At 41.1% G+C, this 27,983-nt stretch overlaps 1 protein-coding gene across 1 annotated transcript; it reads right to left on the bottom strand.

Annotated features, from left to right (window-relative positions):
* Nucleotides 1-357: 357 nt before the first annotated feature.
* LOC310899683 (uncharacterized protein) lies at nt 358-21,441 on the bottom strand. The gene is made up of 3 exons (XM_083836409.1): nt 16,763-21,441; nt 7,659-7,751; nt 358-1,100 (listed from the first exon to the last, which is right to left on the bottom strand). Exon 1 carries the CDS (start codon nt 20,211-20,213, stop codon nt 17,160-17,162), a length of 3,054 nt encoding a protein of 1,017 aa, XP_083692535.1. The 5' UTR covers nt 20,214-21,441; the 3' UTR covers nt 358-1,100; nt 7,659-7,751; nt 16,763-17,159.
* Nucleotides 21,442-27,983: the final 6,542 nt, after the last annotated feature.

Here is a 27,983-nt window from a genome sequence, read left to right as displayed (position 1 = left end):
TGCCTTTCTCGCAACAGATGCAATTTTATGTGGTTAAGAAAGAAATTGCACTCCCATTCAGAAAATTTCATTTCTTTTGAAAATATATATATATTTTTTTTTTTAGTTCTAAAGTACTTCAGGGTTTTGCACCTAGTAATACTCCTACCAGCTCTAACTGGCAATATTTTTGTCACACTTACAAATTGGCTTGCTCCTTTGTGGTTTTTTGTTGTTGTTGGTTGGTTGATTTTTGGGGGAGGAGAAGAGATTGTTTGTTTGTTTGTTTTCTAGTCAAGATCTGGCTTCGCATTTACATTGTGCAGTTGTTGAAAGGTGGAAGAGACATTATATATATAGGTTATCATTTCCTGTTCATTTTTATACTTTTTTTTTTTTTTTTTGTCCAAGGGCTTCTTTTTGATCATCATTTCAATATATTTGGTGTGATGAACAGAATGGTGTTGCTATAAGTAGCACTTTTCTCCTAGGAGACTGTAATTCGGAATGAGCTTGACAGTTAATGTAGGTCCAAGAATTAATATCCTGATTTTTTTTTTTAATTTAAGAAAGCAAATCATAGCAAGCCATGAGATTATCTCCTTCAATTAACTCTTTTAAGAGCATTTTTGCATTCAAATTATTCATAATCAGTGCTGAAATTGAATCAGTTTTCTACAACATTGTTGTTGTTGTTGTTATTTCCTTTTCCTTGGACAGAAACAAATTCCATCTAAAAGCTTCACTGGAAATTTAGAAAGTGTGGGGTGGATATTTGTGATGGACAGTTGATTTCTACTGTTTAGATTGAAAGAAATTCTCTTTTAATTGACTCCCAAGTCTGAAAGAAGGAAGGTGCACTGGCCCAGCGTCTTGTGCATTCTCTGAAGTACACAAATGTATTTTCATATAAAAAGCTGTCAGAATCCCAGCAGTAGTAGATGGAGACTGTAGATAAAGCTCATTCATATTCACCAACTATACGTGATCGTCTCTGAGGAACTGAATCAGGAAAAGTAACTCAGCTCCAATTTCAAGCAGTATGTGCTTGGTCCTTGTTGTTGCAGACATAAGTGTGATCAAATGATGGAATAAGAAATGCAGCTTCATGAGTTTTGTGGCTGAAGAAATAAAGAGGGGGCCAAATGTAAGGAGATATATAGAAAGAAGACAGACAAATCCTTCCAAATCTATTTATCTTTAGCCTTAGTAGATTTTCATAAAATGTAGAAAGTTGAAAGATATGGGAAACAATTGCTTAATATTCAGGTATCACACTGCATAAAATGTGCAATGTGTAATAATTGCAATAAATAAATTATATTTATGATTATATGTTTTTTTCTTAGATCCTCATTACTTGTGAATTTCAGTTTTCCTTAAACAAACAAACAAAAAATAAAAAAGAAAACAAAAACAAATTCTGTTTCACTAACAATTATACAGAAATGCTCAAAATATGCACTCATAAAAGCCCAAAGACCAGAAGGCATGACAGCTCATCTATGAAAGACACTATTTCTCCCTACAAATTTTGTCTGTATTATAATCTTAAACCATCACAAATACAGCAATACTACTCTTAAACTCAGATTTTTCTTTCTGACTACTGCATAGATTTGCCTGAGGAAGCACTGCATGGTGTTGCTTTAGAAATGCAATCAGCTTGCAAGGCTGTGCATGTGGGTTTCCTGTGGTTCATGCCCTGCCCAGCTTACTTTGGAACGAGTTGCAATGAGTGGTCTTTATGGAAGTAAAAGAGAAGAATTGAAACCTGTGCCTACTCAGAAACTTTGCAGTAACACATTATGCTTTCCAAAATATTTCCCAAGTTGTTGAATTGGAAATTAAATGCTCTGAGGAAAGATTGCTCTTCTCCCAGATGACCCAGTGCCTAGAAATGTGCCTTTCACAAGGTCTAACTTAGCATGTGGAGACCTTGGCCAGCTGTAGCTGTGTGTGCAGCATTTATATGATGAGTTTAACAGGAAGAAATGCCTCTACCAGTGTGTTTCAGAACAGCTGAATCCCTACTGTATAAATTCCAAAAAGTATTTGAAATTTTACTTTTTTTGTTGCTGTTTTTTTTTTTTTTTGCCTACAATGAAGATCTAAAGATATTTTACTTATTTATTTATTTATTTTAATTAAAGCCAGTGCTACTCACAAGAATACAGTATTGTTATTTCAATCTTTTTTTAGACTTCCAATGTGTCTCTCAAGTGCCCAGTTTATGAACACATATCTGCCAACTAAGCCCTGTATTCAAGTAAAATATTCATTCAAATATTCATTCAAATATTCATTCTCCTCTGGTTAATTATTGATTAACACTTGAGAAATCCTGTTATCACACAGTATCACAGATTTCTAGGTTGGAAGAGACCTCAAGATCATCGAGTCCAACCTTCGACCTAACACTAAGTACTCCACTAAACCATATCGCTAAGCTCTACATCTAAACGTCTTTTAAAGACCTCCAGGGATGGTGACTCCACCACCTCCCTGGGCAGCCCGTTCCAATGCTTAATAACCCTTTTGGTAAAGAAGTACTTCCTAACATCCAACCTAAAACTCCCCTGTCGCAACTTTCGCCCATTCCCCCTCGTCCTGTCACCAGGCACATAGGAGAACAGACCAACCCCCATCTCTTTACAGCCTCCTTTAAGGTAACTGTAGAGAGCGATAAGGTCGCCCCTGAGCCTCCTCTTCTCCAGGCTGAACAAGCCCAGCTCCCTCAGCCGCTCCTCGTAAGACTTGTTCTCCAGACCCCTCACCAGCTTGGTCGCCCTTCTCTGGACTCGCTCGAGCACGTCCATGTCCTTCCTGTAGCGAGGGGCCCAAAACTGAACACAGTACTCGAGGTGCGGCCTCACCAGAGCCGAGTACAGGGGCACAATCACTTCCCTAGACCTGCTGGCCACACTGCTTCTTATACAGGCCAGGATGCTGTTGGCCTTCTTGGCCACCTGGGCACACTGCTGGCTCATATTCAGCCGACTATCAACCAATACTCCCAGGTCCTTCTCGGCCAGGCAGCTTTCCAGCCACTCATCTCCCAGCCTGTAGCTCTGCTTGGGGTTGTTATCTTCCATTTCTGCATAGTTTTAAAAATCCCTAATACTCAGATTCTTAAAAATGATGGCATGTTCACACATGCCTGTGATGTCATACTGGTAACACACGAATAAGCATCAGGCTTACAAAAAACATGCAAAGTCCAGCATGGAACCAGTTTTTCCTGGTTCTTAATTTTTTTACAAAGATTAGTGTTATCCTTTCCTGAATCTAATCATTTTTCAACATGTCTGTCACAGCTTACCTCAGGGAATGGAATTTATCAACAAATATGCAATATAATGGGGATCAAATACCTAAGGCTGTCCTTTACATCTTTTATTCATTTTCTGCTCTACCAGAGAAGGTCTTTGTGAAATTAAGCTCATTAATCTGTGATAGCCTGCTGTTAGAAGGAAAGGCTGGTGAGGATAGGAAGGCTCTGTTTGATTTGGAATAGGATCTTAAATATAGGTGTCCCACATCTCAGGATGGGATTTTAGCTGCTGTGGTTAGAAGTAGGCACTTGCTGTGGCTGTTCATTTTTTCATGGAAAGCATACAGCTTTGAATATCTACTTGGATAACTTTCACTGTGTATGGCTAGGGGCACTTGACTACATTATGAGGTCCAGATGCAACTGCTTTTTCCAGCTTTGAGAAGCAGAATAATCTTGAGATGCCAACATTGCATAAAATTGCCCTGGCCTTTGTATGTTTTTTTCTATTCAGAAATTCAATTTGAGGGCTATCCTCATAACACTTGTATCTAGAAAACATTGCTTTTTCATTGGCATTTCTGACGGGGACACAGTAGTTCATAGCAAAACTTCTAACAAGCTGTAATCCTTACATTTTATGAGTTGTATATTAATATTATGTCCTGGATTTTAACATTTTTTAGTCGATTTACAGAGTATCTATTTTGTTCTATTGGGCCAGCTGTAATTCTGCATTGTTACTTCTTAAAAATGCTAAAAAAAGCATGAGAAATGCATCCTCTGTTGGACCATTCTACCTTACCTTTTTCAAAGTCAGTAGTGACATTACTACATTACTATGCTCAAAAGTAGAGTATGCTAATAATTCTGATTGTACTGCTTCATCATTTATATATGACAGCTTTTCTCTGAAAGCTGGACGTGATTTACTGAAATCTCTGGTTTCTTGTGCTTCTCAACACCACTTGCCCGAGATACATGACAACAAACATAATTTCTTCTTGGGATTTGTCAACAAACAGAGTTTTTAAACATACATAAAACTAGTCGCTATCTATCTGCTTTACAGAAAACTAAACAATATCATATCCCTTTCTGAGTTTGGCAGTGATAAGAGAGGTGCTCTGTGCTCATGGGTAGGAGCAAACAGAACTTTCCCACCCTGGCAGCATGGGGCAAAAAAGGACTGACACAGCTCTCTGAAGTTCATTAGCTAGAGTATTAAACTTGCTAATATCTCAACAATTTTATTCACTGATCACTTCCAGAAATCAACTTAAAAAGAAGCTAAAAATTACTTGCAGCCTGCACAAGCAGCAAATACCATATACTCTATATAGAGCCATAAAGTTTTCCAAGAAATTGAAGTTAGGAAAATACAAACATGTAAAATGCTTCAGTAGGAATTAGAAAACTCATATAAAAGCTATACATAGTGAAATGAGTAAGAAAATAATTTAGCTGAAATAGAGACCCAGAATATTTGCATAAATTGTCTCTAGGTGGTGCAGTTAATTTTGTTGCTAATTACAGCAGTAGAAAAGTAGAAGGTTCCTCATCAGACTTTGTAGGAGAATTTACGCGAAAAATCCTGGGGCCCTTAAACAGTAATTTTAAGTGACTTTAAATTGAGTCCCATTATTACAAGAACAATTCAGTTCTTTAACCCTAGTCCACCTCTTCTAATAAGTGTTTGACAATTGAACAACCACTCACCATGATTATTAGAACTTTATTTTCTGTAGGATGTTGCAAATAATAATAATAATAATAATAAAAGCAGCCTTCTATCCTGTATGGTCCTTTTAAGAATGTTATTTTCTGTTATACTGAGCATCAGTTGACATCTGAGGACATAAAATTTTTTAGTTCCCATATTTCCTCAAAGAAATCCTCTCCTTTTTAGGCACAGATGGTGTATTCTGAAGAATTTAAGAAACACTTTTGAAATTCCATGGATTTTGACACTTTAGTAGTTCTAAATTATGTAAACAAAAGAAATATGTCAGAAACTTCTGAGAAACTTAGAAACTTTCTTCTGTTAGTACTGATGTGTCATAGCTCTGCTATAGCTCTACAATGGTGACAAGGTCTCATCACATTTAATGCCTCTTCCCAACTATTGTTTTTGAAATTATAGATATGTTTTTCAGCCTACTTCTGAGGCATGATAAAAATATGACTTTGATAGTTAGATGAGACAATAGAAAAGAGCAGTGTCTCATATTTTTGAGCCTAATGTTACAGTTTTAAAAAATAATGTGTCAGTATTTAGGTTCTGGATGCAGAATCTCCACAGCTGCCCAATTGCCTGGGAACTTTCTTGTCCTTCTGGAAGCTTTCCATACTTTTGGAAAATCCATACTTCTGAATCCATACTCCATTAACCTTAAGTCACCTCTTCAGAAGCAAAATGCAGGGTTGGAAATGGGGATTTCAGTCTTAGCTGCACTAGTTTTATTGCTTTGGATGTCACAGAAGTGTTATTTGTGTTAGAAGTATGTTAGGCACACATTTAGCCTTTGCATCAGCCCTCCACTGAAACAGACTGTTTATATAACCCAGTTTGTGTTAGATCAACTGCCAGTTTCTGAAATCAGATCATTTCAAATAGAACCACTGATGGGCTTTTACACCTAATTTTGGCTAGCATTAGCATTTAACATCAGTGACCTGGCTGTTCACACAGCTCTTAGAGTTACTACTGTTGTGCATTAAGATTTCAAATGCAATTCTAGACTGTGTATTTCTAAATTGTGAGACACATAAGTAATCATTTCCTGAATAGTTACTCTTGAATACTTTCACTAAAATTATGCACATAATTGTTAGAACAGTTTAGTACATTTGTTTTTATATTTATAAAGGTTGTGCCATTCCTTTCAGTTGACAGTATTCTGTTTTTTGATTCCCAAGAGTCTGTTCTTTTCTTTTTTTTTTAGAATCTACCCTGATAATGAACACCTGGTATAAGGTTCTAATATAATTTCATTTTTAGAATGAAATGAGTGGGTGTTGAAAGGCTTTGTAAGAGGCAAAACATCCAACTCATGTTTTAGAAATTCCTTCTTGGGCTGCTTTGGGATGCTGCAGCATGCTGGCTCTGGGTGACTGATTGCTCTTTGTGACTGCATAATGAGGATCACAGTACTTGAATTTTTATTTGCTTTTATTTTGTAAAATTCCAGCTCCTAGAATTAGTTAATTACGTGATGTCCACTTTCATTTAATAAACAAATAAAGGACTGAATAAAGAGTCTCATCTCATACGAACTAGTAAAAGCTTAAAATGCAAAGCAAATGTTACCTAAAGGCACAAAAGCAGAAGGTGCAAAGAAACAAAAAATATTTACAGATTTTATAAAGAAAAAAAAAGGCTGTGATTTTCTTAGCACCCTAATTCATATTTTGTGTGTAACTGAAGTTGGCAAGACAGTTGACTACTCAGAATACGTGCCCTCTAACTATTTCTATTTTCACCTCCATGTTTGGTGCAAATGAAAACACGTGTCTGTTTTATCTTCTAATCAGCTTCTAACTGAATGGTAATGAAAAATACTTATGGGATTGTGGTATTTCAGAATTTGGCATTTCAGATTGCTTCATTTTAATAGTATTTGAATGGATTCCACTCCCCCCCCCCCCCCCCCGTTTTTTTAAAATCTAGAATACAATTAAATACAAACATAAATTTTCTTCCCATCTCTTTAAACACAGAATGTATTTGTTCTGTCTCATGATAATCATATCTGATTTTAGTACAAGAGCAGTTCTTCAGCAGGGGATCAGTCTAGAGGGCTGTCCTCAAACTAAATTGTAACTATGTAGTTCTTAGTGACTTCTCTCTTCTCCTCTGCTTCTCCAACATGTGCCCCCAGGAGAAAAGGACCTAGTGCCTTTTAGGAAGAGGAATGCCTATGGCCAACAGTTTGCCTAATGGTTAGAAGTGAAACCCGTCCAATAGCTTGGCAATGGCTGTACATAGAAGAATTGAAGACATCAGCAAATGGGCATTTTTTGGAGAGGGAGAAATACTTCTAGTATTGCAGGAAAAGCTATCCAAGGACTCACCACTTCTGCAGAAATTTGACTGAGACTGTAGACATTGCAAGTAAATGGACTGCTTACAGATGGATGCAAATCCTTAAAAATAAATAAATAAATCCTAAAGCAAAGCATTGCCCAGATGGTTAGGTACAACAGCTCACATTCATATTGCTGTCTTAATCTTTATTCTGCGCTGCCTGCTCTCCCCTCACTCTGGATCACTTGCAACACACTGTGTCCCTATATCTTTTCCTTGGATTGAGGATGAGTATACCATTTTTGGAGTTTTCTGTAAAACTATGGAAGATGAGATGTTCAAAGCAAACCCTAGTTCAGTTCCCCCTCTCCCACCTACCCACTGCTGGTGGCAGTCCTCTCCCAGTGAAATGCAGCAGGATCACTGGTGGTCTTGTTGAGTGCTGGTGAGGGTGATCCACTCCCAGAGGAGCTGGGGAAAAAGAGCAGATCCCAGAGTCACCTTGCATATCAGCATCTGCCATGGAGTGAGGTCCCCTGAGGACAGGGAAGTTCCTTCTTACCCTCGAGATAGAGACAACTGGGGGAAATGAGCTTGGCTTGAAAAGAGGCAGAGACTCTGCTCAGCCTTGTCCAAAGCTGTGATGGTATTGCAGCACTCAGTGAATAACAGTACTTTTATTTGGTATGCAGATTGTCAAAATTTCAAATACAACAAACAACCTGATACCCTTACTTCTTCAGACCGGAATTTGATTAAAAGTTTTGACGTATTTCTGAGAGAAAAAACTCTTTGATATGAAAACAAACAAACAAAAAACAAAAACAGAGAATACAAGACTACCCATCACATATTATACTTTTAAAAGTGTATGTGATAACAGTGAAACAATTGTTTCTGAAAAAAGTACTGTTTTCTTATTCTTATGCTGAACTCAATAAATTACTGTCAATTTCAAGCACTCAAAAATCATGACTCAGGTCTTTAAAAATACCATGAACTTCAAAGGATATATTGTCTTTGCTTTCTGGTTTAGAGCCATCAGACTTCACATTTTCAAGCTTTTCTCCAAAAGTAAAAGAATAAGAATGATTTGTGTCTTGCTTTAGTTTCTAAGTGAAATTACTTTAAAAAAGAAACAAACCATAGAGAAATGTGAGAAAAAAAAATCTTGAGCTTCTGCGGTACTTTAACAGACTGTAATTTTCTGTCTTTGATTTTTCAAAACCCAAGCCTTGTTTCTGCTACAATATCCTACGTGAATTAAAGCAGACAGGTGTTTCAAACCAGAGCTCCCATTTTACCATCTTTCTGTTACAGCCTGCCCAGCCTCACGTTGTCTGCCAGTAGGGCATGTATGTTGGTGTATTATTCAGAGATGAAACTGTAAATCCAGTTTTCTGGCATCTGGAGGGACTGTTCTGAGCTCTAGCCCAAACTAAATGATTGTTTGGAAATTGGGCTCAAGCTTCTATGTCACATCTACCCTGGCTTTGTTAGGAGCCTGGTGCTGGTTACTATTTTTCCTTACATTTTGAGTCCTGGGAGGCAAATTAATGGTGAGGATCTTCACAGGGAGAAGGCAAGAGCAAAAATTCTGATTTGAAAAACACAACTGATGTATGTGGCGAAGACACAAAATACATAATGTAACTGAAAGAAAACTTTAAAAAATTATCATGTTTTTAAGTTATTTACTTCATCATTACAACCTTTTTAAAACCCTAAACTTTTCATAGGTTTTACCAACTTCTATTCTGAAGGGAAGAGAACATTATTTATTGTTTACAGTTTTCTTTACTCGAGTCCCGGTGGGTAGGTTACTGTGTTTGTCTCTAATAGCCAAACCTTTACAAATCACTGTAATGTTGTGTTAATTGCTTATTTATTTATTTATGTATTTTTTCAGATAGGTTTATGACCTATCTCAGTTTTAATTTTGCACATGACAAAAAGCAAAGTGAGCATTCCTTATTCATTTTTGATGGAGCTGGGACATGGAATTGCTTCACACCCAGTGCAAAGTGAAGTGCTTGGCTGTTAGGCAAATGGACATTCTGTCACCAAAACCACTTTCTAGTTATCCTTTCTTTATTCAGTCTCATAAACAACATCTGGTCCTATTTAGAATTTTATATTTCATTTTGCAAGGATTTATGATGACAATTTGTCACAATCTGTCAAATTCAGGTCACGGAAGAGCACACTACAAATTTTGTCTTCAGGATGCTGTTTTTTCAGAGTCTCTTTCTAGTTGAAATCAGCTGTGACTGGCATTATTTTAGATTTCATTTTGGATCTCTTCTTTGCGTTACTGAGGAATTGTGGGTCTGGATTATAACATGATACCAGCAATTACCATTTTGCTATTTTGAGGTTTATTTGTATTGAGACATCCCAATGACTGGGAGATACAAGATGGGGGAGAAATGACTGGAAATATGATTATTTTTTTTTCCTGTTTTTTAAAGATGAAGTATTTCCCTTATTTTAAACTTCTATTTTATGGAAATTTTTAAAGGGGAAAATGTTATCTTCTTATGTCTAAGAATTTTTTTTTTTTTTTTTTACTTTTCAATACGTGAATCCATGAATCTTACCAAAATTAGCATTTTTAATTTGCTTACCTCTTTATTAAGTTGTTTACCATTTGTGAAGGCAGCATATCTACGCATATTTATGCAGCTGATAATTTAACAGCTTAGTAGATTCTGAAAATCAAATAAATCTGTACTTTACACTACATGGAGGATGATACAGACAAGACTGGTATTGTTATGTCAAAACAGTACCAAGAATGGAGAGTCGAATGGCACAAGCATTGACTGCCAAGGGACATGATGCCACTCAGTGTCAGGGCTGATTTTTCTTGCCTGCTGAATTTTAAAGAACTTCAGGGAATTCAAATTGCTACCATTTTCTTCTTCCAAATGAGAAAAAAAGGTTAAATTTGAACGTTGCTGAAATTCTATCTCCTTGTTCTAATAACCACACACTTGAAGTGTACACATTGTGCTTTCTAAGGAGTATTTGATATGGGAAACAAGAAATCAGACAATAGTTTAATGTAGGAATATTCATGTATATTTTTAAGCAATTCAGCTTTGCAGTTTAAACAACTTCTATTTAGCCATCCATTTAAGACACGTTATTGTTTTTAATTAAACACTGCTGAGACTACCAGCCAAATGCTTTTGCCATATTTTGGGATTCATAATTAAAATATTGTCTCTGCCATAAATACAGACCTATTTTTACTTCTTAATTATTCTCTTCATGAGGAAATGTTTATTTCAAATGACGTATGCCCAATATGGATCCAAAATTAAAATGAAAACATTAAGAAAATCACTTTTTACTATTAATGATTCACTGAATCACCTAAAATGCTATTTATTCATTTGCTGTGTAATGTATAGATGTTAATATTTCTCTGTCACTCAGCAGTCACATCCAGTGTGAATTTTATGCATGAACTATGACTGAATGCAAACACTGACAGCCTGATAGATGTCTGAACTGTACATAACAGCAATAATTTATCTAATCAGAGTTGATATTTTAAATGTCTGCTTCATAAATTGCTGTTGTAGTCCAGCTGCCACTTTCAATAATCAGAGCCTGTTTCACAGCACAAAAGTGGACTGATAAATGAAGGAAATAAGTGTGAACTTTGAAGCAGTTAATTTAGGAATTACTAAATTGCATATATTTGCTCCTCTGTACTAACAACATTTTTAGCCTAACTATTAAGAGTGATGCCATGACTTGTTTTGTCAGTGAGTAAGAATTCATTCTGTGATTCTCTCAATCCAGTTAAGGCATGAACACTAAGTATATGACAAGTTTTTCATATAGTTAACCATGTTGCACTACTTGATTACTTACTGTAATCAATGCTTTTCTACCAGTGTGGAAATTCCCAGGCTTCTCCCTGGTAACATTAAATGTCTCCACTTCTGTCTGGCAGTGCAATAAGAATTTTGAGCATGGGATCTAATTAAAATCTGTGTGCTCTTTGATATGAAACAGATCAAAGTCAAATTTTGTATTCTTAACACTCAGTTTTTCTTCTCTTTCTGAATATACCCTTCTACTGTCTAAAACTATTTTGCAGAAGTCCAGCACACTGTTACCATCTCTGTTTGAAGGTTGGTTTTGTTTGTTTGTTTGTCTGTTTTTTCTAAGTCAATGGAAGACTCAGACACTTTGATAGGCTCTGTGGAATGGATAACATATATGCACTGTTATTTATATGTAAACAGAGTATGAAAGTGGATAAAACATATCTTCAGCTACTATAAACCAGCAGTAAAACATGAAAGTTCAAGTGATTAATAACTTCTATTAATAACTGCTGATTAATAACTGATTAATAACTGCTCTGACTCTTGTCTGATAGGTTTTACACAGGAAAACTCATGCACACCGATGAACAGCCTTTTCCATTTAGAACTTCACTGGACTGCCACAACTTCTCAGATAGGATGGATAGTGGCTTGGCAACTACATCCACCAATTTCCTCGGGACTTGTGGATGCATCTCATCAGGTCCAAAGGATTGTGCACCTTTTGGTTCCTAAAGACAGGAATTACATGCCTTAGGATGTAAGTGACTCTGACCTTTAATATGCCCACATTGCTTTTTTCCCTTGTTTTGCTGTAGGAGATGCAAAAAGCCAGTGGGATTTCCTGTGATTGAGGAAACTTGTTTAGCCATGATCAAAAATGAATCTAAGTATTGATTTCTTTTTAATTTAAATACTGGTGTCTGCTTCTGTTTGACTGTTCAAGACAGAGCTCAGGCTGATCAAACCCTATCAGACTGTACTGTTGATTGGTGAGAGAATAATATTGTTTAAGGTTTACTGATGAAGAGGAAAAATAGTCTTGACTGTCTGTCAATATTGTGATGGATACATTAATCCTCAGCAAGTTTAGCTGCTTGCAAGCATTTTACCTATACAGCTTCTATCTGGTAAAACTAAAGAGTTGCAAAGTCACCAGTAGCAGCAGTAGTCAGGAGCCAGAAAGACGGGAAGGGAGCAGAAAGATGAGCCTGTGGTGATGTATTCTTAGCCTTATTTCCAACTTCAGATGCACTAGATCTTTGTCCCGTTAACTCTAACAACTATGGCAAATGACCTAGTTCAGTGCTGTGGATTCTGTTACAAACAATGCAAAGACAAAAGAATAAACAATTTTGAACAGTTATTTAATTATAAGGTGGTAACTACATGGTAGCATATACCATGCTTAGATGATACATTGCTGCCAAACTGGTTGGAAGTGAGAGCCAAAAGCAGATTAAAGCTATGCAGTAGAAAATTGGTGCCTAGCTCTCCATGACTCCTTCAGAGAAGAGCGACATCATTCTACAGACAAACAAACAAAAAAACAGCAGTGTCTCCTTTCCACTCATTGTGGTCTGTGTGAAAGTATACATATCCTGAAGACTCAGGGAGTTGTTTTTTAAGACTTCTCTCCCACAGGAATCGCACTGGTTTTGGTTAGTTAGTTGCTTACTTGCTCACTCTTTTTTCTTTTTTTTTTTCCTTTCTTTTTTCTTTTTTTTTTCTTTTTTACTTTTTTTTTTTTTTTTACTTTTTAATTTCAGCAGCAGTATACACACTCTTCAGAGAAATAGGAAGAGCAGGTTGGCTTTTGGAGCAGCATTGATTTGCAAGGGGTGCAGATGAGAGAGGACAGAATGCAAGAAGAACCCATTATGGTTGTAGGAAAGCATCTTCATCTTTTTGACTGTTTGAAGCTCATAGGTGCTCTATAAAATGCCACTCAGATTTTGTTTTGGCAAGAAATTGTTCCCCAGCTTCAAAGGTATATGTTATATCCAAAAGGAATGAGAATTTAGACTGAGATGATTCTCTCTGTGTGAATACCAGATCCATACAGAATCCCTGGCAGCTGGAGACAGGTTGAGTATATATGATTGATTGTAAAGAATACTCAGGATTATGTTTGGTTTGTTTGCATTGTTTTCATACACTCATAGAAAGACAAATGCTTGCAACATGCTTGAGCCAGTGCCTGTTTCATTATTTAATAAATCAATGAGAATTCAGTGGAGTTCTGAGAAGAGTATTTCTTTGTTTACTTGTTTTCTGGTATTGTCTGAACTTCTGAGAGCAATTTAAGTGCCTGAAAAATATGTCAGATTGAGATGGAATACCAGCTTAGTTTATTCTCTAGCCCGACAGTGGCAGAATAAACTTTCTCTTTTATTTCTCTGCTCGTTCCAGATGGGAGAAATCACTTTTGAGAATGCAAAGCAAGTTTGTGACATTCAAATCCTCCTTCCTCTCCAATGCTGAGAGTGAGTATTATGTAGTTGCTATGTGAGCCTTGGTTTCCTGAAAGCAATTTTATTGACAGAGTAATAGTAATATGTTTCTGATCATTACTATCTTAAAAAAAAGTAAAAATAAAAATAAAAATAAAATCTCTGCACAGATCTATATTTTCTGAGGATAAAAACAATAAAGGCTGAATTCAAAAGATAAATATATTAAGCAAGATGCAAATAAACCCTTGGTGACTGCTGGGGATATTGTTTTCCTAGCTATGGAGTTCACTGTGAACAAAGCATCAATATCTGTCTGTGGGCTTCTGAAAATAAGTCATTTAATGTACTGTTAAATGAGGCTTTGCGCTTCTCTTTTTGAACTTTTTGGGGTCATCAGTCCGTAGGGTAGGGGAGAAAAAAGTAATATTTTACCCAGCTAGACCCATTATAATTTCAATTAATTAATAAATCATTCAGGAAGAGAAAATTTTCTCTGAAAAGAGAGCATGCTCAGAACTGTTCTGCAATGTACAACTCTCTCTGTTCCCCTGCTCTTTTTTTCTTTTCTTGTGGTTACTGGAAATCTGCAGAACAGAATCATTCCTACGTAGCCTAGTAAACACGAGTCTGGTGCATCTGACCAGTCATACTAATCGCTTCCTAGTATTTCATTTGTCATTGCTTTCTGCTTATGAGCTTATGTGGCAATCCGGCCTTAACGTTCAGTTACATCTGTCTGATTTCTTATGTTTATTTCCCAGCTTCCAACTGACTGTACTTGGCCAGCCTACCCTGTTGTGCAGAGTTTAAACTAGGCCTTTTCGTTCTCGTTTCTAAAGCAGTGGGCTGAAGAGATAGGCATTTTGATGAAGTGCAGTAACTTGTGGTATTTAGGATGTCAGACGCCACAGACATTGCTCTTTTCTCTTTTTTCCACCCTGGAAGAAGTCTCTTTATCTTGTTCACCTTTGGCTGCCCAGCCAGATCATAAAGCTTTTGGTTCCAACTGTATTTTATTTTACTTTTTTTTTTTTTTAATGTCCTGAGATAAGTGCATAGCAGTTCTGTGCCAGTGCAAACCATCTAACAGTGTTACTGTAGGATGACAATAATTCTGTACAATGGAAATTCCTAAAATTGTCCAACTAAAGTTCTCTATTTTTAAGATCAATTGTAATTTCCATCACTCACAGATAATGATGACCATTAGCGCCCCTTAGGCAGCAGTAATGAGGTTTAGCACCTCAAAGTACACAGCTTCATCTACTTCCACTAATTAAAGCAGCTGGGATTGAATCTGGCACCATAGTAGCCAGATGTTCTATTTTAGACCAAAAGGGGCTTTATTCCCATTTGAAATATTCCTCATTGATCTCCTGCAATAAAGCACCTGACAATAACAGCTGCTTCTTGTTAAAAACAAACAAACAAACAACAACAACAATAACAAAACATGAGTCTGGCTTCCTCCTTTTTTGTAAAGGTAATCTATGTTCTGGCTGTTGTGAAACTGAGCTGAGAAATAAGTTTCAGTTACTTGATATGTAAGTGTTGCTATTATCCTAAAAATGTGGGTGTTTGGTAATCTTCAGTTATCAGTGCAGACCTCAAACACTGATGGCTACGTTTACTTGTTATAAAAAAATTCCACACCTTCTTTTAATCCTGCTTTTGTATTTGCCCCAAAGCACCTCAGTTTAGTAAGGGGCAAGCAGATCAGTGTCCAGGTTTCGTCTGAGCCCTCTCATGATCTGAACATGTCTCTTTTGTATCACAAAGGATTGTTCGAATATATGTTTTCCATTTATGGGTCTATAATTATTGCTTTTTGTAGAATGCACCTACTGTGGGTAACTCTCCTCATGTCTTTCTATCCAACTGTTCTGAATTTGGCCCCGTACCTATGCTATGGAAGTTTAGGGCTGGCTTTCCTAAGATCTTTCTCTTGTTACAGCTGTGAATTAGAGAGAGCAAACATAAAAACACGTCTAGTGTAGTGGTGGGATATTGATTTGAGAGAGGAAAGATATGGGTTTCTAATTCTGTATCAAGGTCTCTTTCTCTCTCTGTATTTTATTTGTTGGTATATGAGTGTAGTGTGACAAGACTCCTTGCTTTCTATATCTCAATTTCCACTGAACAGGACTTTGTGTTACAGAGTGAATCCAAAATTCTATTTGCAGAGACCATTGTTTTTATGGAATCTACAGGATGGTTGTATGCAGAAAAGTACAGCTTTCACAGTATCACACAGTATCACAGATTTCTAGGTTGGAAGAGACCTCAAGATCATCGAGTCCAACCTCCGACCTAACACTAAGTACTCCACTAAACCATATCGCTAAGCTCTACATCTAAACGTCTTTTAAAGACCTCCAGGGATGGTGACTCCACCACCTCCCTGGGCAGCCCGTTCCAATGCTTAATAACCCTTTCGGTAAAGAAGTACTTCCTAACATCCAACCTAAAACTCCCCTGTCGCAACTTTCGCCCATTCCCCCTCATCCTGTCACCAGGCACGTAGGAGAACAGACCAACCCCCACCTCTTTACAGCCTCCTCTAAGGTAACTGTAGAGAGCGATGAGGTCGCCCCTGAGCCTCCTCTTCTCCAGGCTGAACAAGCCCAGCTCCCTCAGCCGCTCCTCGTAAGACTTGTTCTCCAGACCCCTCACCAGCTTGGTCGCCCTTCTCTGGACTCGCTCAAGCACGTCCATGTCCTTCCTGTAGCGAGGGACCCAAAACTGAACACAGTACTCGAGGTGCGGCCTCACCAGAGCCGAGTACAGGGGCACAATCACTTCCCTAGACCTGCTGGCCACACTGCTTCTTATGCAGGTGTTGTGGTTTAACCCGGCTGGCAGCTAAACACCACACAGCCGTTCGCTCACCCTCCCCCCTCCCTCTCTGGGATGGGGGAGAGAAACGGGAAAGTGAAGCCTGTGAGTTGAGATAAAGACAGTTTATTAAGACAGGAAAATAATAATAACAATAATAATAATAATAGTGATAATGGTAATAGTATTAACAATAATAATGTGTAAGAAAACAAGTGATGCACAATGCAATTGCTCACCACCCGCTGACCGATGCCCAGCCTATTCCCGAGCAGCCGGCCCCCCCACCCCGGCCAGCCACCCCTATATATTGTTTAGCATGACGTCAGATGGTATGGAATACCCCTTTGGCCAGTTTGGGTCAGCTGTCCTGGGTCTGTCCCCTCCCAGCTCCTGCTGCACCCCCAGCCTGCTCGCTGGCAGGACAGAGCAAGAAGCCGAAAAGTCCTTGGCCTGGTGTAAACACTGCTCTGCAACAATTAAAACATCAGCATGTTATCAGCGCTCTTCTCATCCTAATCCAAAACACAGCACCCTACCAGCTACTATGAGCTACTTAACTCTGTCCTAACTGGAACCAGGACAGATATCCACCCCTTATTCCATACCATTTATGTCATGCTCAGGTTACACTCTGTCCAATACATTCTAATTAATCACCATTTTCATCTATGATATATAGCAATCATGGTAGTGATGACATACATTATTATATAATAATTAACATACTACAATTCAACTCATGGGCTATTCTCACCCAGTATCAAATCCCCTTGAGGTACACACCGGACCTCCCCATTCTTTTGCATTACCCACCAAGTGCATCCAGGTCCCTGAGCAAAAGCAATTCCACGAATGGGTTTGCCTTTTCCTGAGGCAGGAGTAGCCCAGACTGTTTTACCCAGCATGTTTCTTACGTGCACTACAGGAACTTTATCCCCTTCTACAGTGCGTAACAGGTTTGATTGGGCAGGTCCAGCTCGGTTGGCAGATCCCCTGGTATTGACTAACCAGGTGGCCTTTGCCAAATGTGTATCCCAATTTTTGAATGTCCCAGCACCCATTGCTTTCAGTGTAGTCTTCAACAGTCCATTGTATCGTTCAACTTTTCCAGAGGCTGGTGCACGATAGGGGATGTGATACACCCACTCAATACCATGTTCTTTGGCCCAAGTGTCTATAAGGTTGTTTCGGAAATGAGTCCCGTTGTCTGACTCAATTCTCTCTGGGGTGCCATGTCGCCATAAGACTTGCTTTTCAAGGCCCAGGATAGTGTTCCGGGTGGTGGCATGGGGCACAGAATATGTTTCCAGCCATCCGGTGGTTGCTTCCACCATTGTAAGTACGTGGCGCTTGCCGTTGCGGGTTTGAGGGAGTGTGATGTAATCAATCTGCCAGGCCTCTCCATATTTATATTTCAGCCATCGTCCTCCATACCAAAGAGGTTTTGACTGTTTGGCTTGCTTGATTGCAGCACATGTTTCACAGTCATGAATAACCTGTGCTATAGTGTCCATGGTCAGGTCCACCCCTCGATCACGAGCCCATCTGTATGTTGCATCTCTACCTTGATGGCCTGAGGTGTCATGGGCCCATCGGGCTATAAATAATTCACCTTTATGTTGCCAGTCCAGGTCCACCTGAGCCACTTCAATCTTAGCAGCCTGATCCACCTGCTGGTTGTTTTGGTGTTCTTCAGTAGCCCGATTCTTGGGCACATGAGCATCTCCATGGCGTACCTTTACAACCAGGTTCTCTACCCGGGCAGCAATATCTTGCCACAATGCCGCAGCCCAGATGGGCTTGCCCCTGCGCTGCCAGTTGTTCTGCTTCCATTGCTGTAACCACCCCCACAGGGCATTTGCTACCATCCATGAATCAGTACAGAGATAGAGAACTGGCCACTTTTCTCGTTCAGCAATATCTAAAGCCAGCTGAATGGCTTTTACTTCTGCAAACTGACTCGATTCACCTTCTCCCTCAGCAGCTTCTGCAACTCGTCGTGTAGGACTCCATACAGCAGCTTTCCATCTCCGATGCTTTCCCACAATACGACAGGACCCGTCAGTGAACAAGGCATATTTCTTCTCATTTTCCGGTAGCTTGTTGTACAGGGGGGCTTCTTCAGCACGAACCACCTCCTCCTCTGATGATATCCCAAAGTATTTGCCTTCTGGCCAGTCCATAATCACCTCCAAGATTCCTGGGCGACTGGGGTTTCCTATTCGAGCCCGCTGAGTAATCAGTGCAACCCACTTGCTCCATGTAGCATTAGTTGCATGATGTGTAGAGGGGACCCTTCCTTTGAACATCCAGCCTAGTACCGGCAGTCGGGGTGCCAGGAGGAGCTGCGCTTCAGTACCGACCACTTCCGAAGCAGATCGAACTCCTTCATATGCTGCCAATATCTCCTTTTCAGTTGGAGTATAGCGGGCTTCAGATCCTCTGTATCCCCGACTCCAAAACCCCAGGGGTCGACCTCGAGTTTCCCCAGGTTCTTTCTGCCAGAGGCTCCAGGTGGGACCATTCTCTCCGGCTGCGGTGTAGAGCACATTCTTTACATCTGGTCCTGTTCGGACTGGCCCGAGGGCTACTGCATGAACTATTTCCTGCTTAATTTGTTCAAAGGCTTGTCGTTGCTCAGGGCCCCATTCAAAAGCATTCTTCTTACGGGTTACTTGGTAGAGCGGGTTTACAATCAGACTGTAATTTGGAATATGCATTCTCCAAAACCCCACGACACCTAGGAAAGTTTGTGTTTCTTTTTTGCTAGTTGGTGGAGACATAGCTGTTATCTTGTTGATCACATCCATTGGGATTTGACGACGTCCATCTTGCCATTTAATTCCTAAAAACTGGATCTCTCGTGCAGGTCCTTTAACTTTATTCTGTTTTATGGCAAAACCGGCCTTCAGAAGGATTTGGACTATTTTCTTCCCTTTCTCGAAAACTTCTTCTGCAGTGTCACCCCACACAATGATGTCATCGATGTACTGCAGGTGTTCAGGAGCTTCCCCCTGCTCCAGCACAGACTGGATCAGTCCATGGCAAATGGTAGGGCTGTGTTTCCACCCCTGGGGCAGCCGATTCCAAGTATATTGGACTCCCCTCCAAGTGAAAGCAAACTGTGGCCTGCACTGTGCTGCTAGAGGGATGGAGAAAAATGCATTAGCGATATCAATTGTGGCATACCACTTGGCTGCCTTTGATTCCAGTTCATACTGGAGTTCTAGCATGTCCGGCACTGCAGCACTCAGTGGTGGCGTGACTTCGTTCAGGCCACGATAGTCCACTGTTAGTCTCCACTCACCATTAGACTTTCGCACTGGCCATATGGGACTATTAAAAGGTGAATGAGTCTTGCTAATCACTCCTTGGCTCTCCAGTTGACGAATTAGCTTATGGATGGGACTCAGGGAGTCTCGGTTGGTGCGATATTGCTGCCGGTGCACAGTTGTGGTAGCGATCGGCACTTGCTGTTCTTCAACCCTCAGCAACCCCACAACAGAAGGGTCCTCTGAGAGACCAGGCAAGGTAGACAACTGTTTAATGTCCTCTGTCTCCAAAGCAGCTATGCCAAAAGCCCAGCGGAACCCTTTTGGGTCCTTGAAATATCCTCTTCTAAGATAGTCTATGCCAAGGATGCACGGAGCATCTGGGCCAGTCACAATACGGTGCTTTTGCCACTCATTACCGGTTAGACTCACTTCAGCCTCCAATACAGTTAACTGCTGGGATCCCCCCGTCACACCATAAATACAGATGGGCTCTGGCCCTTTATAGCTTGATGGCATTAGAGTACATTGTGCACCGGTGTCTACCAAAGCCTTATACTTCTGTGCGTCTGACGTGCCAGGCCATCGAATCCACACAGTCCAATAAACTCGATTGTCCCTTTCCTCCCCCTGGCTGGAGGCAGGGCCCCTCTAGTCCTGGTCAGAATCTTCATTTCTGTGTTTAAAGGACTGCCTGCTGGAAGTTGGAGCAGCAAACCTTTCAGAGAACTCCTTTTTCCCAATTGTTTTCCTTTGCAATTCACGTACCCGTGCCTCTAGGGTCGCAGTAGATTTTCCATCCCATTTTCTCATGTCCTCTCCATGGTCACGTAGGTAAAACCACAGGGTGGCGCGGTGTGTGTGCCCACCATATTGTCTTCCTTGCATAGATGAACGTTTACCCCTAATAGCTGAGACACTGGTTTGTACAGGTGGGGAGGAAAATAATCTCTCTTCAAGTTGGTGGATCTTTTCAGAAAGTTTCTCCAAGGTATTCTCTTTTAGCTGGTGGACACTGGTTCGTTCAGGTGAAGGGGAAGATAATCTTTCTTCAAGTTGGTGGATCTTTTCAGAAAGTTTCTCCAAAGCATTCTCTTTTAGCTGGTGGACACTGGTTCGTTCAGGTGAAGGGGAAGATAATCTTTCTTCAAGTTGGTGGATCTTTTCAGTAAGTTTCTCCAAAGCATTCTCTTTTAGCTGGTGGACACTGGTTCGTTCAGGTGGAGGGGAAGATAAATTCTCTTTAAGTTGGTGGACCTCTTCAGAGAGTTTCTCCACAGCTGAGACACAGGCCTTTAGGGAAGAGGAGAGATTTCCTTCGTACTGCCGGAGTATTTTAGTCACTTCATTCACTGTGGGATTCTCCTCCGTTTTCCAGGCTAGTATTGCCAATGAGTTGGCATATGATGATGGGGCACTCTGTACAAACTTCCGCCACATGGGTAGTGTACACCGGACTGCATCTGGATCTGCGGATGTTTGTGCGTCGTCTAGGTCCTTATAAATTACTTCCCGTACGGCCAATTCCCTCAGGTACTGAATTCCCTTCTCCATGGTGGTCCATTTGCTTGGTAAACATACAAGTTCTTCCTTGAAGGGATACCTTTCCTTCACAGCTGACAGGAGACGCCTCCAGAGGCTGCGAGATCGTGCTCCATCTCCAATTGCTTTGTCAATGCATGCGTCCCTAGCAAGGGATCCCAGCCGCCTGGCTTCCTTGCCCTCCAATTCCACATAATTGGCTCCCGTGTCCCAGCACCGGAGCAGCCAGGTGACAAGCTGCTCGCCTATACAGCAACCAAAATCTTTTCACACATCTCGTAGCTCACGCTGGTATAGAGTCCGGGTAGTTACTGTTGATTTTCCGACATCCTCATCCTCATCTTCAGTCTCCTGCACCTTTGATGGCTGGTATGGAGTCCGGGTAGTTACTGTTGATTTTTCGCCATCCTCATCCTCATCTTCAGTCTCCTGCACCTTTGATGGCCCAGCCTCGTCTTCACTATGCCCAGACTTAGCAGAAGACTGTCTGCATTTTAAACGACCTGAGCCTCTATACCATTTTTTCACCTTGTCTACAGGGGCAACTTGCACTGCTACAGCTCGTTTCTCTGACCCAGACACAGGGTCTGCCACAGGGGTTGGAATACCCTCTGCGGGGTCAACTTGCACTGCTACAGCTCGTTTCTCTGACCCAGCCACAGGAGTGGGAGCAGCTGCACGAGCTGGGGCAGCTGCAGGAGCTGGAGCGGCTGCAGGGGCTGCAGCTGGAGCGGCTGCAGGAGCTGGAGCGGCTGCAGGAGCTGGAACTGGAGCGGCTGCAGGAGCTGGAGCTGGAGCGGCTGCAGGAGCTGGAGCTGGAGCGGCTGCAGGAGCTGGAGCCGGAGCGGCTGCAGGAGCCGGAGCTGGAGTAGCTGCAGGAGCTGGAACTGGAGCGGCTGCAGGAGCTGGAGCGGCTGCAGGAGCTGGAGCTGGAGCGGCTGCAGGAGCTGGAACTGGAGCGGCTGCAGGAGCTGGAACTGGAGCGGCTGCAGGAGCTGGAGCTGGAGCGGCTGCAGGAGCTGGAACTGGAGCGGCTGCAGGAGCTGGAGCTGGAACGGCTGCAGGAGCTGCAGCTGGAGTGGCTGTAGGAGCTGCAGCTGGAGTGGCTGCAGGAGCTGGAGCTGGAACGGCTGCAGGAGCTGGAGCTAGGTTGCTAGTAGCATCAATTGCAGCTCGATAGGCACAAGCCAGACCCCAGCACGCTACAGTGATTTGTGTCACTTTGGAACTGCCAGAGTCATGACACCTTTTTTTCAAGCATTCTGCCAGCTTTTTAGGATTTTGCAGTTGTTCAGGGGTGAATGTCCAAAACACTGGAGGTGACCACTGCTCTAGAAACCTGCCCATATCCTCCCACACTCCCTGCCACTCGCAACTATCCCGCCTCAAGACAGATCTCCGGATGAGATTCCTAAGTAGTTGTTTAACCCTCAACAAAACCTGAAGCGCATTCAGGAGACATAACAACAAGAGCAGGCTGGTCTGAGTATCCCAAGGATATTCAACATCTCGGAGAACCACCGTAACTAGCTCGGGGGATAAGAGGGTGGTGGTGAAGGAGAAAGGGAGAGTGAACAGGTAGGGAAACATGTCTTCCCCTGTCCCCTTCACAGATTGGCTCCCTAACGAAAACAGGCAATAGGTGTAATTGCTAATAGTTTCCGAGATATGGGTTCCAAAGTATAGAGTCGACGTCAGTGCTGAGTACAAATACCAGGTTAAAGTCGTGACCAGATATTTCATCATTTCATAAGCCATTGCTACACCGCACAGTACCATAACAATCTTAAACCAGGGCCCGGAAAGGATAAACAGTGCAACAGGGAGCACATACGGAAAGTAACGCACCATAAAACTCAATTTGGAATACAGGTACAGCAGACTGGAGATTAAGGCAATCAACATCGCGACTAGCAACTATTAAGCAGGTCCAATACTTATACCAATTTTAGTTTAACACACTCTGGTCAGATTTGTTGATATCTCAACCCTTCGGGCCCCACGTTGGGCGCCAAAAGGACTGTTGTGGTTTAACCCGGCTGGCAGCTAAACACCACACAGCCGTTCGCTCACCCTCCCCCCTCCCTCTCTGGGATGGGGGAGAGAAACGGGAAAGTGAAGCCTGTGAGTTGAGATAAAGACAGTTTATTAAGACAGGAAAATAATAATAACAATAATAATAATAATAGTGATAATGGTAATAGTATTAACAATAATAATGTGTAAGAAAACAAGTGATGCACAATGCAATTGCTCACCACCCGCTGACCGATGCCCAGCCTATTCCCGAGCAGCCGGCCCCCCCACCCCGGCCAGCCACCCCTATATATTGTTTAGCATGACGTCAGATGGTATGGAATACCCCTTTGGCCAGTTTGGGTCAGCTGTCCTGGGTCTGTCCCCTCCCAGCTCCTGCTGCACCCCCAGCCTGCTCGCTGGCAGGACAGAGCAAGAAGCCGAAAAGTCCTTGGCCTGGTGTAAACACTGCTCTGCAACAATTAAAACATCAGCATGTTATCAGCGCTCTTCTCATCCTAATCCAAAACATAGCACCCTACCAGCTACTATGAGCTACTTAACTCTGTCCTAACTGGAACCAGGACAGCAGGCCAGGATGCTGTTGGCCTTCCTGGCCACCTGGGCACACTGCTGGCTCATATTCAGCCGACTATCAACCAATACTCCCAGGTCCCTCTCGGCCAGGCAGCTTTCCAGCCACTCATCTCCCAGCCTGTAGCTCTGCTTGGGGTTGTTGCGCCCCAGGTGCAGGACCCGGCACTTGGCCTTGTTGAACTTCATACAGTTGACCTCAGCCCATCGCTCCAGCCTATCCAGATCCTCCTGCAGAGCCTTCCTGCCCTCGAGCAGATCGACACACGCACTTAGCTTGGTGTCATCTGCAAACTTACTGAGGGTGCACTGGACGCCCTCATCCAGATCATCGATAAAGATATTAAAGAGGACCGGCCCCAGTACCGAGCCCTGGGGGACACCACTAGTGACCGGCCTCCAACCAGATTTGACTCCATTCACCACAACTCTCTGGGCCCGGCTATCCAGCCAGTTTCTAACCCAGCGAAGCGTACGCCAGTCCAAGCCCCGAGCAGCCAGTTTCTTGAGGAGAATGTTGTGGGGAACTGTGTCAAAAGCCTTACTGAGGTCAAGGTAAACCACATCCACAGCCTTTCCGTCATCCACCAAGCGCGTCACTTGGTCATAGAAGGAGATCAGGTTCGTCAAGCAGGACCTGCCTTTCATAAACCCATGCTGACTGGGCCTGATCGCCTGCTTGCCCTGCAAGTGCCGCGTGATGACCCTCAAGATAATCTGCTCCATGAGCTTTCCTGGCACTGAGGTCAAACTGACAGGCCTATAGTTCCCCGGGTCTGCCCTGCGGCCCTTCTTATAGATGGGCGTCACATTGGCTAGCCGCCAGTCAACTGGGACCTCCCCCGATAGCCAGGACTGCCGATAAATGATGGTAAGCGGCTCGGCCAGCTCCTCCGCCAGTTCTTTCAGTACCCTTGGGTGCATCCCATCCGGCCCCATCGACTTGCGCACATCCAAGCTCCGTAGCAGGTCGCCAACCATTTCCTCATGGATAGCGAAGGCCACATCCTGCTCCCCATCCCCTTCCACCAGCTCAAGGCACTGGGTATCCAGAGAACAACCGGTATTGCTGCTAAAAACTGAGGCAAAGGCGGCATTAAGCACCTCAGCCTTTTCCTCATCCTTAGTAACTAGGTTTCCCCTCGCATCCAGTAAAGGATGGAGATTCTCCTTAGTCCTCCGTTTCGCGTTGATATATTTGTAAAAGGATTTTTTGTTGTCTTTAACGGCAGTAGCCAGGTTGAGCTCCAGATGAGCTTTGGCCTTTCTAATTTTCTCCCTGCATAGCCTCGCTACATCCTTGTAGTCCTCCTCAGTGGCCCGCCCTTTTTTCCAAAGATTATAAACCCTCTTTTTTCTGCTAAGCACAAGCCGCAACTCTGTGTTGAGCCAGGCCGGTCTTCTTCCACGCCGGCTCGTCTTTGGACACTTTCTTTCAAAAGTTAACCTTTTATGTAAATACTATATGCTGAAGCATGTAGTTATTCTATAGACTTAGTCTTCCTGGACTTTCAAGGACTAGAAGACATCAAAAAAATCTAAATTAACATTTTTTTTTCTAGATAAATGATTCCTAAACAATGGCAAAGACATTAATCTTTTCAGATGATAATTGGTGAGTGTTCACATGTTAAAGAGAATGGACAATAATATATGCAAAAGCAGAACTTCTCCTACTTCCACGTATCTCATCTTAATAAAGAGAAGAAAACTAAGCAAATTTACCAACCTCTAGGGTGAATATTGGCATAAAATACAATTCAATATAATTATAATTCTATTTAGACTTTCTACAGTTTTGTTCTCAAATATCCCAAAGGTTTTTCTATAGCAAAATTTAAGTGTTGTGCTAAAGAAGGGCTGAAACAAAAGCCGTCTTTTTGAGTCAAAATGTAAGGTAGTAATTAAACTTGACTCAGCAAGGAGAAAGAGCATTAGCCAACATGCAGCACTGCAGGCGAGTCGTGTTGGGATTCACTTGTCTGCATTAAGTTTTCTGGGGGCACACTCTGATCCCATTGACATCAGTATAACTATTTCTGTTTGGCTGCTCCTGAGTTATACAAATACCTAAGATAGGGGACCAAAGTTACTAACACAGGCTCCATAAGGACTTAGCTATATTTTCTTTCTTGAATTCTGCTTGTGGTGTTGTCATCTGCCTCACAGGTTGAGTCACTTTATCTGCAGTTAATTACAGGTCTTAATTTTATATTCATAATGTGATGAATTGATCACCACCACTTTATCACCAGATCATTTACATTCTTTTTACTTTTTTACTTTTAACATTTTACATAAATAATTTAGCATTATTTTTTCTGAATGAAAATAATATAATGAATGATGTTTTTTTAAGTGTATGCTATTAAAGTATTCAGTTTGATGAGGAGTCCTTTTGTTTCTTCTGCAGAATGATTTAAAGATTTTATGACAATGAGATCTATAAGGGTTACCCTTCAAAAATAATGAGGTAAATTGTTCTCATCTTTTTCTCCCAAGAGTAGTGGATTCTCTTTTTTTTATTATTATTATTTTTTGAGAGTGAAGATGTGCAAATTATTTTAAATTTGTGAGAAAAAAATATTTGTCTCAGTGGATTAGCTTGTGTCTTGCAGAATATAAATTTGGGTAAGGCAAGTAATTTTGGGTAAGGTAAGTGTTTGTCTTCTGATTGTTTAATATAATTAACTTTAGCTAGGTGACCTTTCAGAACATTATTCCTTGCAAATCATTTTGTATGCAGTTTGGTTGTGGAAAGTTACACAAGTTACAATGTGAAACAAAAAGTAGATATTAGCACATATTGTCAGCCTCCATAATTAACACAGCCTGTAATTCAGCTCTATACCTGTGATAGAAAGCGTATTATTGTGATTTTCTGTAAGGGAGGAATAGGTGATCACAAACAGATGTAAAACTGAACTGCTACCTCCTCTCTCCTGAAGGCTACCTACTTTAATTTATATTAAAAACAAATGTGGTTCAATAACTTCCCATTCTCTTCAAGCTCGGACGGCTGCTAGCACTCCAAACACTGTATCAGATCTCACAGTGCTCATTAATTAGAGTTTACTGGTTTTCAGCCAAGGTTTAAAATTCTAATATCCTTCATGCTTTTTAATGAACTTCCTTGGGACTTAAATTGAAAAAATCAGCAAGCTCCTAGACACTATTTATCAGCAGCTCCTCCATCTTTTGGCTCTACTAATTGCTAACAAATACAGGGCTTCTACTTATTATCCCATATAAGTCCAGAAAATCACCTGAAGCAGATACTTTACTTTTCAGACCTCTAAAGAATGTGAAATTGAAGCCATAACTCTTCCTAAATTTTTAGCCCCGAGTTGACTGAACAGAAGTTTGTATAAAAGTTCACCAACTCTATTCACAAAGAGAAGTAAACGTGTAGCTGTACATTTGTTGTATGTCAACAAATGAGGCGAGGATGGGAAAGGAACCTGATACAACCAGTTGTCCCAGCCTTCTACAGATAAGAATTGGATCACATCTTCTCCATGGCAGTTGTTTGACATCAGGGATTAGAAACATATTCCCATGTTTGAATTTGTGACACAAGATTAACTTTAGTTTAGGCCACCATCTCACTCACCAAGCAACCCATGGCTCAGGGTGAAAGTCTCTGATAACTTGTCCTCATTTGCTGCAAATCCTCAAATATCTACACATGCTGCTTCTTTCCCTAAAAATAATTGTATGAAAGGGTTTTGAGAATTTGCATGGTGGGTTTTCCCTACATGAATAAAAGCAAATTTCTCTGGTTGAAGACAAAAAGTACTTTGCAGCTCTCTGGGGCCATGATAGCCAGCAATCAGAGTTTTGAACAGGGCTGGTACGATAATTATTTTAACAGTTGCAGAAAGCGTGTGGGAGAATGACTTCATACAGCAGTTATCAGATTTCTATTAAAAGCAAATATACCTTTGAAGCATGAAAACATATTTTCAGTCAAAAGAAGCATTTGTACTCCCATGGTAAGCATGCACTGCACAGAAGTAATTCCTTTCTACTGCCAAATAATAGATTTACTGTGTACCCAATCATGCTGAGAGAAGAGTGCCCCAAAAAGGAAGAAAAACATGTAAACAATGTGTTAAATACAGTTAATTTAGGAAA

This window comes from Anser anser, assembly GCF_964211835.1.
Source record: "Anser anser genome assembly, chromosome: 4".
In the NCBI taxonomy this organism is placed as follows: domain Eukaryota; kingdom Metazoa; phylum Chordata; class Aves; order Anseriformes; family Anatidae; genus Anser; species Anser anser.
The sequence above is the reverse complement of the archived record's forward strand: the minus strand, read 5'-3'. Positions and strand labels throughout refer to the sequence as shown.